The sequence below is a fragment of the Bidens hawaiensis genome, unplaced genomic scaffold, assembly GCF_021521415.1.
Source record: "Bidens hawaiensis isolate Kalapana, Puna unplaced genomic scaffold, B.hawaiensis_p1.1 tig00025799_1, whole genome shotgun sequence".
Lineage (NCBI taxonomy): Eukaryota > Viridiplantae > Streptophyta > Magnoliopsida > Asterales > Asteraceae > Bidens > Bidens hawaiensis.
The window spans coordinates 238,922-254,735 of NW_027494140.1; the positions used below are offsets into that span (position 1 = coordinate 238,922).

General features: G+C 40.9%; 2 protein-coding genes across 3 annotated transcripts; one reads left to right on the top strand and one right to left on the bottom strand.

Moving 5' to 3' along the window:
- Nucleotides 1-275: 275 nt before the first annotated feature.
- On the top strand, nt 276-2,060 carry LOC143572313 (uncharacterized). 2 transcript variants are annotated; one of them, XM_077057505.1, is made up of 3 exons: nt 276-410; nt 727-1,733; nt 1,801-2,060. In XM_077057505.1, the coding sequence occupies exon 2, from the start codon at nt 746-748 to the stop codon at nt 1,724-1,726; it is 981 nt and encodes a 326-aa protein (XP_076913620.1). In that variant the 5' UTR covers nt 276-410; nt 727-745; the 3' UTR covers nt 1,727-1,733; nt 1,801-2,060. The 2 variants fall into 2 exon arrangements, with proteins under 2 accessions (XP_076913620.1, XP_076913618.1); XM_077057503.1 differs by having other exon boundaries at nt 1,819-2,060.
- Nucleotides 2,061-5,117: 3,057 nt separating this feature from the next.
- Nucleotides 5,118-7,016, bottom strand: LOC143572306 (acyl-protein thioesterase 1-like). Its single transcript, XM_077057498.1, has 6 exons — nt 6,953-7,016; nt 6,767-6,871; nt 6,528-6,678; nt 6,364-6,443; nt 5,401-5,494; nt 5,118-5,320 (listed from the first exon to the last, which is right to left on the bottom strand). Exons 2-6 carry the CDS (start codon nt 6,819-6,821, stop codon nt 5,236-5,238), a joined length of 465 nt encoding a protein of 154 aa, XP_076913613.1. The 5' UTR covers nt 6,822-6,871; nt 6,953-7,016; the 3' UTR covers nt 5,118-5,235.
- Nucleotides 7,017-15,814: the final 8,798 nt, after the last annotated feature.

The window sequence follows — 15,814 nt, forward strand, 5'->3', positions numbered from 1 at the left end:
TATTAGATTAACCTGAGCAACTGAAATTTCATTCGTTTATTCGTTGATGGTTCAAAAAAATTTGGATTAGATGCTCAACAACCAATGGTTTTGTTGAAAAGCCACAAGCTCAAGAAGGGTCATATATTTATATTAAGGAAAAATGAAATTGATTTCATTTCATTTCATTTCATTTCATAATTCATATAATACAAACAAAACCGGCGCCGCCCAATGAAGAAACACAAACCGGTTTAATCTCAATAACCGGAGTCTCCTTGAGCGTATATATAAAGCCACCTTTTTACCCAAACAAGCTTTCTTCTTCTTCTTCTTCTTCTTCTTCTTCTCCACAACTATTCTTTCCACATTATCAGCTCCATTTCTACCTTCTCGGATCATCCAGATCACCAAACCCACTTAATTTATTGGTATATTTCTCATCAAAACCTTTCATTTCTTGCTCTACGATACCCGATTCGTCATCATACGTGTCGGTTTTGTTTAATTGTTTGTGCTTAAGTTTGTATGATGTGATAGTGTTTTTTCTTTGGTTTCTAGGGTTTTCATTTCTACTTCATGTGTTTTTAATTTTGGGTATTTATAGTTTATAAAGTTTGTAACTTTTAGGGATTTTTAATTTGGGGGTTTTTGTAGATCTTTATGCTCTTTAATTGGATGATGAAATTTTCATATTATCTTGATTTTTTACTTGCAAATTGGTGTTTATTGAATATTATTATGTAGATATTGACTGTGTTTAAAGATGCCAAAAGATCGAAGAGACCGATCTGTATCGATTGATAGATCTTGGGCTTCACCATACACCTGCAACAGTAATCACTCGAGGCGAACGTTAACTAAAAACCCGTTAGAAACCGAGAGTATTAAAGAATGGGAAGAAGCCCGGTGCCCCGTGTGTATGGAGCATCCTCACAATGCTATATTGTTGTTATGTTCGTCGCACGAAAAGGGTTGTCGACCGTTCATGTGTGACACGAGCTACCGCCACTCGAACTGTTTTGACCAGTTTCAGAAAGCGTCTTCTGAAACACAACAGATGATGGAAGCACAAGAGCTACTGCAGACTGCAGCTTCGGGGGTACTGGAAGGTGGGTCCACGCCCGCGTTAAAACTGGTCTGCCCGTTATGTCGCGGTGAGGTGAATGGGTGGGTTGTCGTGGAAGCTGCACGTGTGTTTATGAACTCCAAATCTAGAAGCTGTGCTAGTGAGACGTGTAACTTTTCGGGTACGTATGCGGATCTAAGAAAACATGCTCGGTTGGAGCACCCGCTGGTCAGACCGTCTGAAGCTGACCCGGACCGCCAGCGAGACTGGAGGCGATTAGAAAGACAGAGGGATATTGGGGATCTGTTAAGTAGTCTTCAATCTTCAATGGGAGATGAAAGGGGTGAAGATAACAATACTACTACTACTACTACTAATACTAATACTAATAATAATAATAATAACGCTAGTGCCTTGTCGTTTGATGAAGGCGGTTGGATGACCGTTTTCTTTTTAGTTAGGGTTTTCAGACCAAGAACCAGTTCAAGAAGCAGTAGCTGGTCCGGAGCATCCCGGGCCCGTGCTCATGTCACCATTAGAAGAAGGCCCAGTACACGGCTCTGGGGCGAGACTCATAATGACGAGCCCGAGCCTGAGTCTGAGCCCAGAGATGATGATAACGAGTCCTCAGATGGGGGTTCGGGTCCTCCTGATTTGCTGCCAAATGATGAATCCTGATCTCATTGTAAGAATTATTCCTGTGTGATTTGTATTGTAATCATTTTTAGTTTGTAAATAGGTTTTATTTCAAGATTTGATGTTGGTTTCAGGTAAAAACTTAATTTCAGTTGAAAAGGATGGATCTTTGGGTTTATTTATTTGAAGCATGTCTTGTCGAACATGAAGCTTGCATACTTTTACAAGAAAAGAGAGCGATATGAAAATGTAATTTACTTTAAACTTATATGATTTGTTTATACGTCATTGATCATCGCGTTATATCGATTACTTTCATCTGTCACTTGTTCATCTTGTTATAATTTTATGAAAGAAAAAGGGCCCTTGATTGCTTAGAATTGTGTTTAATCAATGGTTCTTTTCTAGCAAGAATGGTATTTAAGCATGTCTTGTTTCTAAAATTAAGCTTAATGTTGTCATTAGTTCTGTTATTAGGGGTAATATGGTCAATTTTTTGTATCTGTCCTATGTATGTGCTTGGAACCTCAAAACTATATGGTAATAACTGTTATGATCTGGCAATAGGTGCATGTTTGATGGTTTCTAGACATTTGACAGATACTACTATGTGTCTTGGTTTTTTTGTGAGTCAAAGTATGGTCAGGGGCATTATGGTCATTTTGATGGCAATATGGATACTCTGCATACAAAGTTTCCTTCCACTTGCCATTGCCATATCATCCATCATCAGTGCATATCCTTATGTTCATTTTGTGGAATAATTGGTTGCATGGGTCAGAGATGATGGTTGTATATATTAAAATTAAAATAAGGAAAAAATGTGGTGGTCCAATGGAAATGAGATGGAAAAGTGTGATTGAAGGAGGGTCCAGGTGATAATTTACCAACATATTCTGCATCATGTTTTTTCTTCATATTGTATTCTTCTGACAGCTGATTGTTAGCTGGATTTTAATAATCTTGCTATAATATTCTTTTCTAGAAATCATTATGCTGGATTTCTTTATATAATTCTTTAACCTTTTTGTTTTGATTTGGCTTCTTTTATATATTCGTTTTATTTTATTGGTGTTTAATTTGATTTGCCATTCTGGGATTAGTCCATATGGTAAAGGCATTTCAATCTTTGTCAAAGAGTGGTTTATGCTGAACTACTGTGTAATTTATGTAGTGTGTAATTTACAAGATAGGCTAAGCGGTATACACCCCTCTAACACGGTTCTTTTCACTCATCATGTCCACGTTACTACCCTCCCCCTCCTCTCTCCTTCCATCATTCAACATCACCTTTCAGCCTAAGGGTATACTCCATTTACTCGTTCTCCATTTTCTATTTTTTTATTTTAATACAATTTTAAAAGACTCACCATTCTAGCCGAAAACATGAAAAAACATAGAAAAACATAGGTGAATGACACGAATGAGGACGGTTACTTAGGTCACCTAAAGGGGGGCGGGGCGGTGTTCTGGGGGGTCTCATGCGAGGGACATGGCAGCCATGTAGGACTAGTGGCAACCCAAACTAGAGGTGCACAAACTGTTTTAAACTTAAAACCGGTTTGGGCTGAAACCGATTCGGTTTGGTCAACAAAAGTCAAAACCGGTTTATAACCAGGAGTGCAACAAGTGTCCGTGCGCCCGTGGGGGATACTGATTTCTTTCCCGTGGAGGTAGGCCTTCACCAGGGTCAGCGTTGAGTTCGTTTCTTTTTGCAATAGTCTTGAATGAGTTGTCAAAGTCGATTCAGGAGACACTCCAGCGGTGCATGATGTTCGCAGACGATATTGTGCTAGTTGATGAGAGAAAGAAAGATCTAAACATGAGGCTAGAGGAGTGGCGGACAACCTTAGAGACAAAAGGTTTAAGGATTAGTCGCTCTAAGACAGAGTACCTCCACTGTGATTTTAGTGGGGTAAAAGACGATGAGTACGTCCATATCACCATTGAAGGGCAAATGGTTACGCAGGTAACGAAGTTCAAATATCTAGGATCATTTATTCAGAGCGATGGGGAATTTGATAATGATGTGGCTCATCGATTTCAAGTAGGATGGTGTAAAGGAAGAGCAGCCACATGTATATTGTGCGACAAAAGATTCCTAACTAAACTAGAAGGAAAATTTTATAGGGTCGCGATTAGACCTTCAATGTTATATGGAACAGATTGTTGGGCCATCAAGAAGGCACAAGTACGGAAGATGGATGTAGCAGAGATGAGAATGCTACGCTGGTGTGTGGGCACACAAGGTTAGACCGAATAAGAAACGATGTGTTTCGGGAAAGATCAGGGGTAACTAACATATCCGAAAAGATAAGAGAGTGGAGATTGAGATGGTTTGGACATGTGAAGAGAAGACAGACGACGAATCCTGTTAGATACGTAGAAAACATTACCATGCGGGGGAGGGGTAGAGGCCGACCTAAACTGACTTGGGATGAGATGATCAGACAGGATTTGCTAGACCTAAACCTCTCTGAGGACATGGTTAAAGATAAGAATTCTTAGAAACGTAGAATTAAAGTTAAGAATTTTTATGAAGAAATGAATACCTTATGGGTTTCTCTTTACCTATTTTTGGTCACACTATTATGTTATTTTCTTTTCATATATTATATATTTTTATCTATTTATGTATTAGTATTATTATTTTTACTACGTGCTATTATTAATTATATTACTGTTGAATTTTGATTTTCTCTTATATTATCTCATACACAACTTTTGTAAAGTTGAGGGTATCTCTGGAAGCCACCTCTTTATCCCATTAGATAGGGGTACGATGTGCCTACATCTCACCCTTCCAAGACCCTACATGTAGCTTTGCTATTGATGGAATTTTACTGGATCGATCTTTTGAAATTTTGTTTGTAGTAAATGAGGGGCACAAAATTGATGATTTGGCGTTGATTGATAAAGAAAAGATGAAGTTGGGAGCCATTTTTCATTTTTATTTTTTTGAAATTTTGTTTGTTTGTAGATGAGAAGCGTAAAGTTGATCATTTCACATATGCCGACAGATTTTTAACAATGTGACTAGAACCAAACACCTGTTAAGGTTTGACAGATAAAAGACCAACTTGAAAATCTCAATCACATTTACTTTCAATTCTTTTAAATATAAAGAAAAAGAACATATTTGATCATTGATTTGTTACAAATGCTCGGGTGTCATCTCAACTCATACTAGCTAAAAACAACTTTTAGAAACAACACCGATACAAACCCGACAGGTCATTAATAATCACCCGAGTCTACTGAAAATCTAGGTAGTCGAAGGTGCTAGACGCAATGATGAGCCTTGGTCTTAAGTGCAAGACGCTTAAAAAAGGCAACATTTTTATAAGGAAAAAAGCACAAAACATATATGTGTTATGATTATAATATTCAGTTATAAATAGTAGCCCTGACCAATGCCCAACGAAGACGAAGCTTAAATCATGAATCCAGACCAGAAATGCAAGTAATAAAGATAACAATGGTACAATGAGTCAGTCTTAAGGTTCTGTGCCATAAAGACTTAAAAACTAAAACATAACTAATGCTTGAAGTTACGAGTTACCTTCCAGCTCTAGTTTTGAAGTTAGCCACGAACAAACCTCGTCCATCTCTTCTGGGATCGTGTAATGGCCAAGCCTACATAAACACCAAGTTTATTTTTAATTTTCAAGATCGTTAAAAGAAACTTCTATATTAAAGAAAGGAAGAATGCATACGTGTCATAGGCTTTGAATGTTAGGTTTTTGAAGCCAGTTGAAGATAGCGTCCGGGCTGATTTCTCCCCGTAACGAAAGCGTACCACATCATCAGCTGACATCATACAGATAACAGTAAAAGTAATAAGAAAGGATGTAAGATGTGTACAAACTAATGTTGAGAGTGACTCAATTTGGATTCTTGTTGAGGTATTTGAGTGCATGGAAGAGTGGCTTCCTAATCATTAACTTTCGAAGTCTTGTAAGAAAAATCTAATTTGTCAACCATTATTTGCAAACACAACTAAAATCTACAAGGTGGTTCCTCAGAGTTGCATGCAAATTGAAGTTTGTTAACTAAGGATACCAGCTGACATGAGATAACCCTCACTAATCTAACTTAGCATCTTTCAACATTCTTGTTGACTTTACACATTTAACCTTTAAACCTAATTAGAACCTAGAACAGGAGGGAGACTTCCCTGTAGAAACTAGAAAGATCTTCAACTATTGATGTGTATTAACCTCTATATCTCCTAACGCTTTTCAATATAGCATCTTATCATTCATGCTTAGTTATTTCTTCCTAAGCATGAAAACAAAGAAAATTTGAACTGAGATAATTTATGTTATCTCAGTTTTATTTAACAAAAAAAACGTTGAATTTCATAAAACTCAACAAAAATAAATAAAAAGACCTGCAACACACGATATGACAACAAACTAAGTGGATCTTGAACTGCTTTAATAAAATACATGAATATTATTTCCAGCCATTGCAGCTTTTGGAAACCCAAAATTGGCCAACCAAAAGCTAGATATAATCGTAAATTTCTTAAGTTAATGTTAATGTTTTCACACAGTACCATGATTGGTTTATAAAAGAAATAATGTTGATTGTTTTCCTTTAACAAAGTTTTAGGCCCTATAAAACATTTACAACCAAGTTTTGGTCAGTTGTCAGAAAATATAAAAAGTGTTTACCTTTTCCATGACACAGCAACACAGGCAAAGATGAAGCACGGTTTGCAGCTTCCTCCCCATTGACCTTCTTACTCAGGTCTCTATAAAAAGTCAAACGAGACGGTTATACAAAAATATATTCTTTTATAAAACTGAAATATGTGCATAGGAAAACATAATCTTACTTTGCACATGGAAGCCAGCCACTTAGGCCAACAACTGCATCCAAATGAGTAGAATATGCGTTTCCGTTCTCAAACTTCCCATTGATAAAACAACTTGCAGAGTATAGAGCAGTTGCTGCCCCCATACTAAACCCTCCAACGCCAAGTTTGACTGCAAAAGTCAAAAGGTATATGAAATAAAAACCACATCAAAACCGCATTAAGTTCATAAACTGTTTGATTTTAAGTTTGATGCTTACTGTTAGGAGGCTCGGTAGATAGCAGACTCAAAACATGTGCTGCTGAAGCATCCATACCTTGTACATCTTGATGTGCATCTTCAGACAGGTCACTTACATCAAACCCTAGAAAATTTCAGTTGAAAAAACAATGTCATGATAGGATACAATATAAATAAATCAATGTTACAAAGCATTTAAACATACAGGCAGTTGTTGGAAAGCCGCCAAATAAGGTTACTGGTAGAGCAGGTGATGTTGGGCATATCCATTTGATCTACAAAACAAGTAGGAAAATACCCTGCGATGAACAAACCCTACACATCAACTTCACCTTCAATACAATCATTATTATAATATACGTTATAACTAAGCGAATTACTTTCTTCATGCCAATCAGAAACCACTTGTAAAACAAAAATTACAAACCTAAAACACTATCTGGCCCTTAAAATACACTCCCTCCGTCTACTGGAAAATTCAAAAGCTTAAGACTAAAATGAGTGTCTTGAAAAACCAGTAAAGCGTCTGAAATGCTGACAAAAACTAGTCATAACCATTACAAGTGAACAAATTTGTAGTTAGAGGTGGCAAATGGGTTGGGTTGGGTTGGGTCAAAACGGGTCATGGGTCGGAACGGGTTAGGGTCAAAACGGGTCACTTAAAAAAAGGGTTGTTTTGGTTCGGGTCTGAACGGGTTAGGGTCAACAGGTTCGGGTTATAACGGGTCAAGGTTGGAACGGGTCAAAACGGGTTTGGGTCAAAACGCGTTTAAGCGATTTTTCAGTTCGTTTCAGCGCGTAACAGCTCGTTTAAGCGATTTTTCAGTTCGTTTCAGCACATAACAGCTCGCTTAAGCGATTTTTCAGTTCGTTTCAGCGCGTAACAGCTCGCTTAAGCGATTTTTCAGTTCGTTTCAGCGCGTAACAGCTCGCTTAAGCGATTTTTCAGTTCGTTTCAGCGCGTAACAGCTCGTTTAATCGATTTTTCAGTTCGTTTCAGCGCGTAACAGCTCGTTTAAGCGATTTTTCAGTTCGTTTCATCACGTAACAGCTGGTTTAAGCGATTTTTCAGTTCGTTTCATCGCGTAACAGCTCGTTTAAGGGATTTTCCAGTTCGTTTCAGCGCGTAACAGCTCGTCTAAGCGATTTTAAAGTTCGTTTCAGCGTGTAACAGCTCGTTTAAGCGATTTTTCAGTTCGTTTCCGCGCGTAACAGCTCGTTTAAGCGATTTTTCAGTTCGTTTCAGCGCGTAACAGCTCGTTTAAGCGATTTTTCAGTTCGTTTCAGCGCTTAACAGCTCGTTTAAGCGATTTTTCAGTTAAGCGATTTTTCAGTTCGTTTCAGCGCGTAACAGCTCGTTTTAGCGATTTTTCAGTTCGTTTCATCGCGTAACAGCTCGTTTAAGCGATTTTTCAGTTCGTTTCATCGCGTAACAGCTCGTTTAAGCGATTTTTCAGTTCGTTTCATCGCGTAACAGCTCGTTTATGCGATTTTTCAGTTCGTTTCAGCACGTAACAGCTCGTTTATGCGATTTTTCAGTTCGTTTCAGCACGTAACAGCTCGTTTAAGCGATTTTTCAGTTCGTTTTAGCATCAAATAGCTCGTTTTAGCGATTTTTCAGCTTGTTTCAGCACTTAACAGCTTGCTTTAGCGATTTTTCAGTTCCTTTCATCACTTAACAGCTTGTTTCAGCATGTTTTTGTTTCGTTGTTGTCGACATTTCAGTTTCGGTTAATTTGTCGATTTTTTTTTGAACGAGGACAACGGACGAAACGTTTTAGTTTTTTTACATTTTTTATTTTTGTTTTATTTTTTGAGTTATGATTTTTTTATTAATTTTTTTGAATATTTTTTGATGATTTTTATTAAGATCAAAATCCCTCAAAAAAAATTCAAAAAAAACAAATAAAAAATCATAACTCAAAATATAAACAAATAACGAAAAAAGTAAAAAGACCAAAATATTTTCACCGTTAACCTCGTTCATCAAAAAAAAAAAAAACCCCGACAAATTAACCGAAACCGAAATGTCGACGAAAATGAATCAAAAATCTTAATCGACCCGTCTAGTGCGAAAACTCGAAAGAAACCGAAACCCAACCCGTCCAATGCTAAAACTCGTGTCGGCACGAAAGCTGATCCGAGCCGAAACCTAAACCGATATCGTTCCAATCTAAAACCCATTTTAACCCAAACATGTCACTTTTCCTTAATACACTAACCCACATCGATCCATGTAGTTAAATTTGTCAACCCATTTTGACCCAAAAATAAGAATGTGGAATTTCAAGTGACCCATTTTGACCCATTTAATTAAAACCTATGACCCAATTCAACCCATTTGAATTTTAAAACAACCCAAATTGACCCATTTGGAATGATTTGGGTCAAGGTTGCCACCCCTATTTGTAGTTCCAAAAATCAAGAATCTTGCAATTTAATTGAATTTAGAAACACGGCAGGATTGGAACTGGTGAAATAACTAAATTTCCTGTGTATCCTCTCTTGACTTCAATAATAAACCAACAATAATTTCCTGTGTATAATCAAAACATATCCGCATGCATCCATTTGAGGTGAAATAATTGCATCGAAATTACCAAACGGATTCTAATCTGAGAAGGTATCTTTTAAGGAATAAAGAATGTGCTGATGTTAACAGCTGCCAATGAAGGGTGGACAACTCAGCAAAACCCATGTGCCACCACGTGATGGCACATGGGTCAGGTAAAATACCTTGGTCAGAGAATAATCAATGAAATAGCACCAGGTGTCCTAAGTACACGTGGCGCGAAGCAATAGGAGGAGGCCAAAAAGGCCCTAATTGGGTCTGAGCCCAATCATTGGAAACCCTAATACTATAAATACCACACCACCTCCATAGTTGGGGTCAAGCAAGAAATATATTCTGAATCCTTTACTCATTTTCACATTCTTATCTTCTCCTGCAATATCTTATTCTCACACCGGAGGGTTACCCCAAAGAGGACCCCTCTGTCCCTTTCTGAGGGGTAAGTTCACGGTGCTGTTCGTTTTGTAGGCGGAAGAACTCGTATCTCGGAAAACCATCGGTGATACAGCACACTCATACCCGAGGAACGTAGATCGAATACAAGTAAGTCGATACACGTTTCTTCATTGGCGCCATCACCTGTTACAACGGCAACAAAACCACTATTTCATCAGTTTTCTCTCTGAAAATCTTCACCATGGTTTCCGGTGTTCGAAACAATGATCAAGTTCTGGAGGATAATGAGCTTGAGGATGTTAATGAGGGACATCAGGTTCTGAGGGCGCCGCGTGACACTGCGCGCACCACCAGTAACCATCCCTTCAACACAACACCTCATAGCCAGGCTGAAACTCCCCCAGACGATCTCACGTTCCAAAATCTGACTGGTACAAAACAAAAAGGACCAATGGGTCCGGAAGTTGAAACCAATGACCCTAAAGAATGGCTCATAAACGAACAACGGCGTTTAATGGACAAATACAATGAACTGGTAAAACACAAAAAGTTAGCCGACTTAACACAAAGGCTCGCATTTGATAAACAAACCATTCAGGGAACAACAAAAAAGGCGCGCGCGCCGGAAGACGGTCATTCTGTTCACACCGAACACGCTGATATTAGTGATGAGGAAGAGGTGCACAACATGAGGAAGACGCGAGATACTCATGCAAGAGGTTCACAGCTTCGCGCACACATGAACATAGCACCTGGAGCCAAAGCTGATATGGATCTATACACACCATACAACCCACAAGCGAAAGAGCAAGTGGACGTAACCACACCATATTGGCCAGCCATCTTGGTAAAACATTCAAAATTCACTGAGCGCATTGCGAGGGCTCCCATTCAACACAAAACCTAGATGCCAAGTGGTTTAGGCAAGTACGATGGTACAACAGATCCAGATGATTTCTTACAAGGTTTTTACAACACTGGAAACCTAGAAAGCTGGACGATGCCAACATGGTGTCACATGTTTGCTCGCTGCCTCACGGGCGCAGCGCGTGTCTGGTTCGAAAGCTTGCCGACAGGACAAATCGATGGGTTCGAAGAGCTATTGGAAAAGTTCCAGGCTTACTTTGTACAGCAGCGCAGACACACGCGCGACCCCGATGACATCATGCACTGCGTGCGCAGGAATGATGAAACCATTGAGGACTACATAACTCGTTTCAATCAGGAATCTCTTGCAATTGGAGGCATCACTGAACAACTCTTGCGCGTTGCCTTTATACAAGGTGCGCGCAGTGATCAACTCCGCAGAGCTCTCGTGAGCAGAGAAGGCATGCCAACCACTTGGGCTAAGCTTATGGAAGCATCGCGAGTCTTCGCGCGAAATGAAAAACAAATTGCCCAAGACAGAGCAAGAGATAGAGGGCATCAAACAGAAGCACCACGCAACAATGAAAGGAAGGGCAAACAAAACTCCGTATGGTCCAGGTTGCAACAAACCAATTATTCTCCCGCAGAAAAGCAAGCGCAACAAAGTTCACCCCAGCCCCAAAAAGACATTCTTAATCGCGGAGAGGGTGACAAGAAGGAAGGCGGCAGAGAGCCTAATAGACCTCTTCCGAGAATATGGACTCCCCTCACCAAAACGCCTTCGCAAGTGTTAAGCACAGAGAATGTCCAGTTTAAAAGCCCCAGGCCATTACTCCATAAGAGACCACCAAACAGTGGCAAATATTGTGAGTTTCACAAATCCACAGGGCACAACACCGATGCATGCCACCATTTGAAGGATGCGATTGAAAAAGATGTGAAATCAGGCAAGTTGGCTCACCTAGTAAAAAACTCAAGACCAGAGAACGAACAACCAGACGGAGCCTCAGCCAGTAAAAAATTCAAAAGAATCTGTGTGGCTGAAGGAGGAAGGCAAGGGCAAAGATTGAGGAAGAGAAGCGCGCAAATCCAAGGGGATTGGCGCGAGCAACAAGTAATCTTTCCAAGAATCAGAGGAGGCCCGTCTATCAGCAGTCCTCTAGTCATCACTGCACACATCGCTCATTATGAGGTGTCAAGAGTCCTGGTGGACACCGGTAGTGAGTCAGACATCATGTATGAGCAATGTTTCGGGAAGTTGGATCCAGAGGACCAAGCAAGGCTCGAAGTTGTGAATGCACCAATCTCAGGTGTCTCAAACGAAATTATTCACCCCCTAGGTCAGATACAATTCGAACTAACTATGGGGGATGAGAAGCACAAGCGAGCTGAAATTGTCAACTTTCTGGTCTTGCCCACCACTTCATGCCATAGTATGATCTTGGGTAGAGGAACGATTGCCCAATTCAACGCCATACCGTCACCAGCGCATGGTGCGTTGGGGTTCCCAACACCAACAGGAGTAACATTTGTGTATCGAGATCATTTATGCGCAGTAACAAGTACACCTCGAGAAGGGAGAATGAAGCTTCCAGTGGCAAACAACGCGCCAGAGGAATGGATTCTCAACCCAAAATTCCCAGAACAAACAATCACAATCGGAGCTACGATATCAGATGACACAAGGGTGAGAATGAAAAGATTGCTCACAACGTATACGTCAGTCTTCGCGTGGCAACATTCTGATATGACTGGGGTTCCGCGAGACCTGGCGCAGCACTCTCTCAACACATTCAAGTCTGTAGAGCCAATTGCTCAAAAGAAAAGAGTCATGGGAGACGAGAAGGCAAAGGCCATGAATGAGCAAGTAGAAGATCTACTGCGCGCGAATATCATTCGCCCAATACGATACCAAACATGGGTAGCCAATCCTGTGATGGTAAAGAAGAACAATGGGTCATGGAGAATGTGCATTGATTTCAAAGACCTCAACAAAGCGTGTCCAAAAGATTGTTACCCCCTCCCAAACATTGACGCGAAGGTGGACTCTGTGGCGCCATTTAAGCTCAAATGTTTCCTGGATGCCTATAAGGGCTATCACCAAATTCAAATGGCACCGCAGGATGAAGACAAGACTGCTTTCAGAACTGACAAGGGTGTTTTCTGTTACACAAAAATGCCCTTTGGTTTGAAGAATGCAGGAGCCACTTACCAAAGACTCATGGATACAATTTTCAACGAGCAGATTGGAAAAAACTTAGAAGTCTACGTGGATGATTTGGTGATTAAAAGCAGGGAGGAAAAACAAATGCTCAAAGACATCGAAGAAACCCTTCGGCGCCTAAAGGAAGTAAACATGAAGCTCAACCCGAGCAAATGCACATTCGGCGTGGAAGAAGGGAAATTTCTCGGCGTAATGGTCACCAAGGATGGTTTCAAGGTGAACCCAGAGAAGGTGGAGGCTATCCTCAGCATGCCCTCACCATCCACCATGAAGGAAATTCAAAAGTTGAATGGTAGATTGGTATCAATTAACAGGTTCCTAGCAAACCATGCAAGCAAATCTACCCTATTCATTAACACATTGAGAAATTGCTTAAAGAAAAGCCAATTCAAGTGGACGCCTGAGGCCGAGCAAGCTTTCAGTGAGATAAAAGAATGTCTGATAAATCTGCCTGCGCTCACAGCTCCACTACCTGGTGAAACTTTAACGTTATACCTGTCAGCAGGAGAACGCGCCATTGGCGCAGTATTGTTGGTGGATCGCAAGGGAATCCAAACACCAATTTATTATGTAAGTCGGGTGCTGACAGATCCGGAGACGCGCTACACCATCATAGAAAAGTTAGTTTTATCACTAACGCATGCGTCGCGCAAGCTTCACAGATATTTCAATGGTCATCCTATTGAAGTCCTGACTGGTTACAACATCCAGCAAGTCTTGCGGCGTCCCGTGCTCTCAGGAAGGCTGACAAAATGGGCGCGGGCGCTGGAATTAGGGGAGCACACGATCACCTATAAGCCTCGTCCAGCAATCAAGGGACAAGTCTTAGCTGATTTCATCGCAGAAATCCCTGAAGGAAAAGTCGAAGAGGCTCAGCGCGAAGTAGACCCTCCGCAAGCCAATAATGAAGAAAACGTTTGGAGATTATTCACTGATGGAGCTTCAAACAACGAAGGGTCCGGCGCAGGCCTCAAACTGGTGGATCCAGAAAATCATGAGTATACCTACGCAATCAGGTTGGATTTCAAGAGCACCAACAATGAAGCTGAGTATGAAGCCCTGCTGGCTGGTTTGCGCATCGCGCACAAGTTCGGAGTTAAAAAGCTAGAGGCTCATGTAGATTCATACCTGGTAGCAGCACAAGTCAATGGCCTTTATGATGCCAAGGAGAACACCATGCCTTTGTATCTAGAGCAGGCGAAGAAACTCACCGAACAATTTGACTTTTTCAGAATCATACACATTCCGCGCAGTGAAAATAAGTCCGCCGACGCGCTAAGCAAAATGGCATCAACCAGCTTCGATCATTTTGGCAAAGATGTCAGGGTGGAAGTAATGAGCAACCCGTCAGTGGGAGCGAAGTCTGTTCTTGTAATTCATACAACACCTTCATCATGGATAACTCCAATAATGGAATTCTTGAAGGTGGGAAAGGTACCAGACGATCGCGCACAGGCGAGGAAGATAAGACACGATTCGCAGAACTACGAACTGCTCGATGGTACGTTATATCGACGCTCTTATCTTGGACCACTCATGAAATGCCTAGACGCTGAGGAAGCAAGCTATGTGATCAGAGAGATACACAAAGGAATCTGCGGAATACATGCTGGCCCGCGCATGGTGGTTGCCAAGGCAATGAACGCAGGTTACTATTGGCCAGGCATGTACTTGGACGCGTTAAAAGAGATCCAAAAATGCAAAGCGTGTCAGAGCTATGCGCCAAATACCATGCGACCAAAGAACAACTTGATTCCGGTGACCTCTGCATGGCCTTTCCACAAGTGGGCAATCGATATTGTGGGTCCCTTGCCGCAAGCGCCAGGGCGAGTAAAGTTTTTGGTAGTGGCAGTAGACTATTTCACAAAATGGGTTGAAGCCAAGCCACTGGCAAAAATCACAGCCGAGGCAATGAAGCAATTTATTTGGAGCCACATCGTATGCCGTTTTGGCCTGCCCATGGAAATCGTGAGCGACAATGGCAAACAATTCACTGACAGGAAGATATCCAGTTGGCTCAAGGAATTGCGCATCAACCAGGTCTTCACTTCAGTATACCACCCTCAAGGGAATGGCCAAGTGGAACGCGCGAACCAGAGCTTGCTGAATGGGCTGAAGAAAAGGTTGGAGGGAGAGTCCCATGCATGGGTCGAGGAGTTACCTAATGTCCTGTGGGCGCACAGGACATTAAGCAAAACCAGCAATGGCGAGTCCCCATTCAGCCTAACCTATGGAACGGTGGCTATGATTCCAGCAGAAATTGGATGCCCATCCTATAGAGTGCTCATGATGAGTAAGACGGATAATGAGCAAGAAAGGAGGTTGGATCTCAATTTACTTGAAGGGCGCAGAGAGGCGGCTATTATCAGTGAAGCCAAATACAAGAAAAAACTAGAAAAATATTACAATCAGCGCGTGAAAGAATGCCACTTCATGAAGAATGATTTTGTCCTTCGAAACAATGAAGCCAGTCGCGCAATACCCCCGGGAAAGATGTCTCCCAACTGGGAGGGACCTTATCAAGTCTCGGAAGAATTGGGAAAGACGCATACGCTTTAAAAGATTTAAATGGAAAGAAGATCCCGCGCACATGGAACGCAGCACAACTTAGAAAATGTTTCATGTAAAAGTTGTCAAGTTTGTAATCAAGGCTTTTAAAGCCATTATGAATAATGATACGCGCTATTTTGTCTTAATATGCGTTTTATTACCTTTTGCATACATATTTCACACTTCCCTTTATTAATTTTGAGCAATATGACAACATTGTATTGACATCAAACTAAAAATAAAACGAAGTAAAACATACATGCGCGAGCTTCAAGCTCAAACGCGTTAACGAGTTTTAACTCTAAAACGTCAGGGCCTTAGCCCAATAATATGAGCCTTAGCTCAGGGCCTTAGCCCAATAATATGAGCCTTAGCTCAAATTACTCATAGCATCCATCCTACGTATTGCGCAGCTGGACCATAAAAATACCTAAGCACAACTAAGGCAAAGCACATGC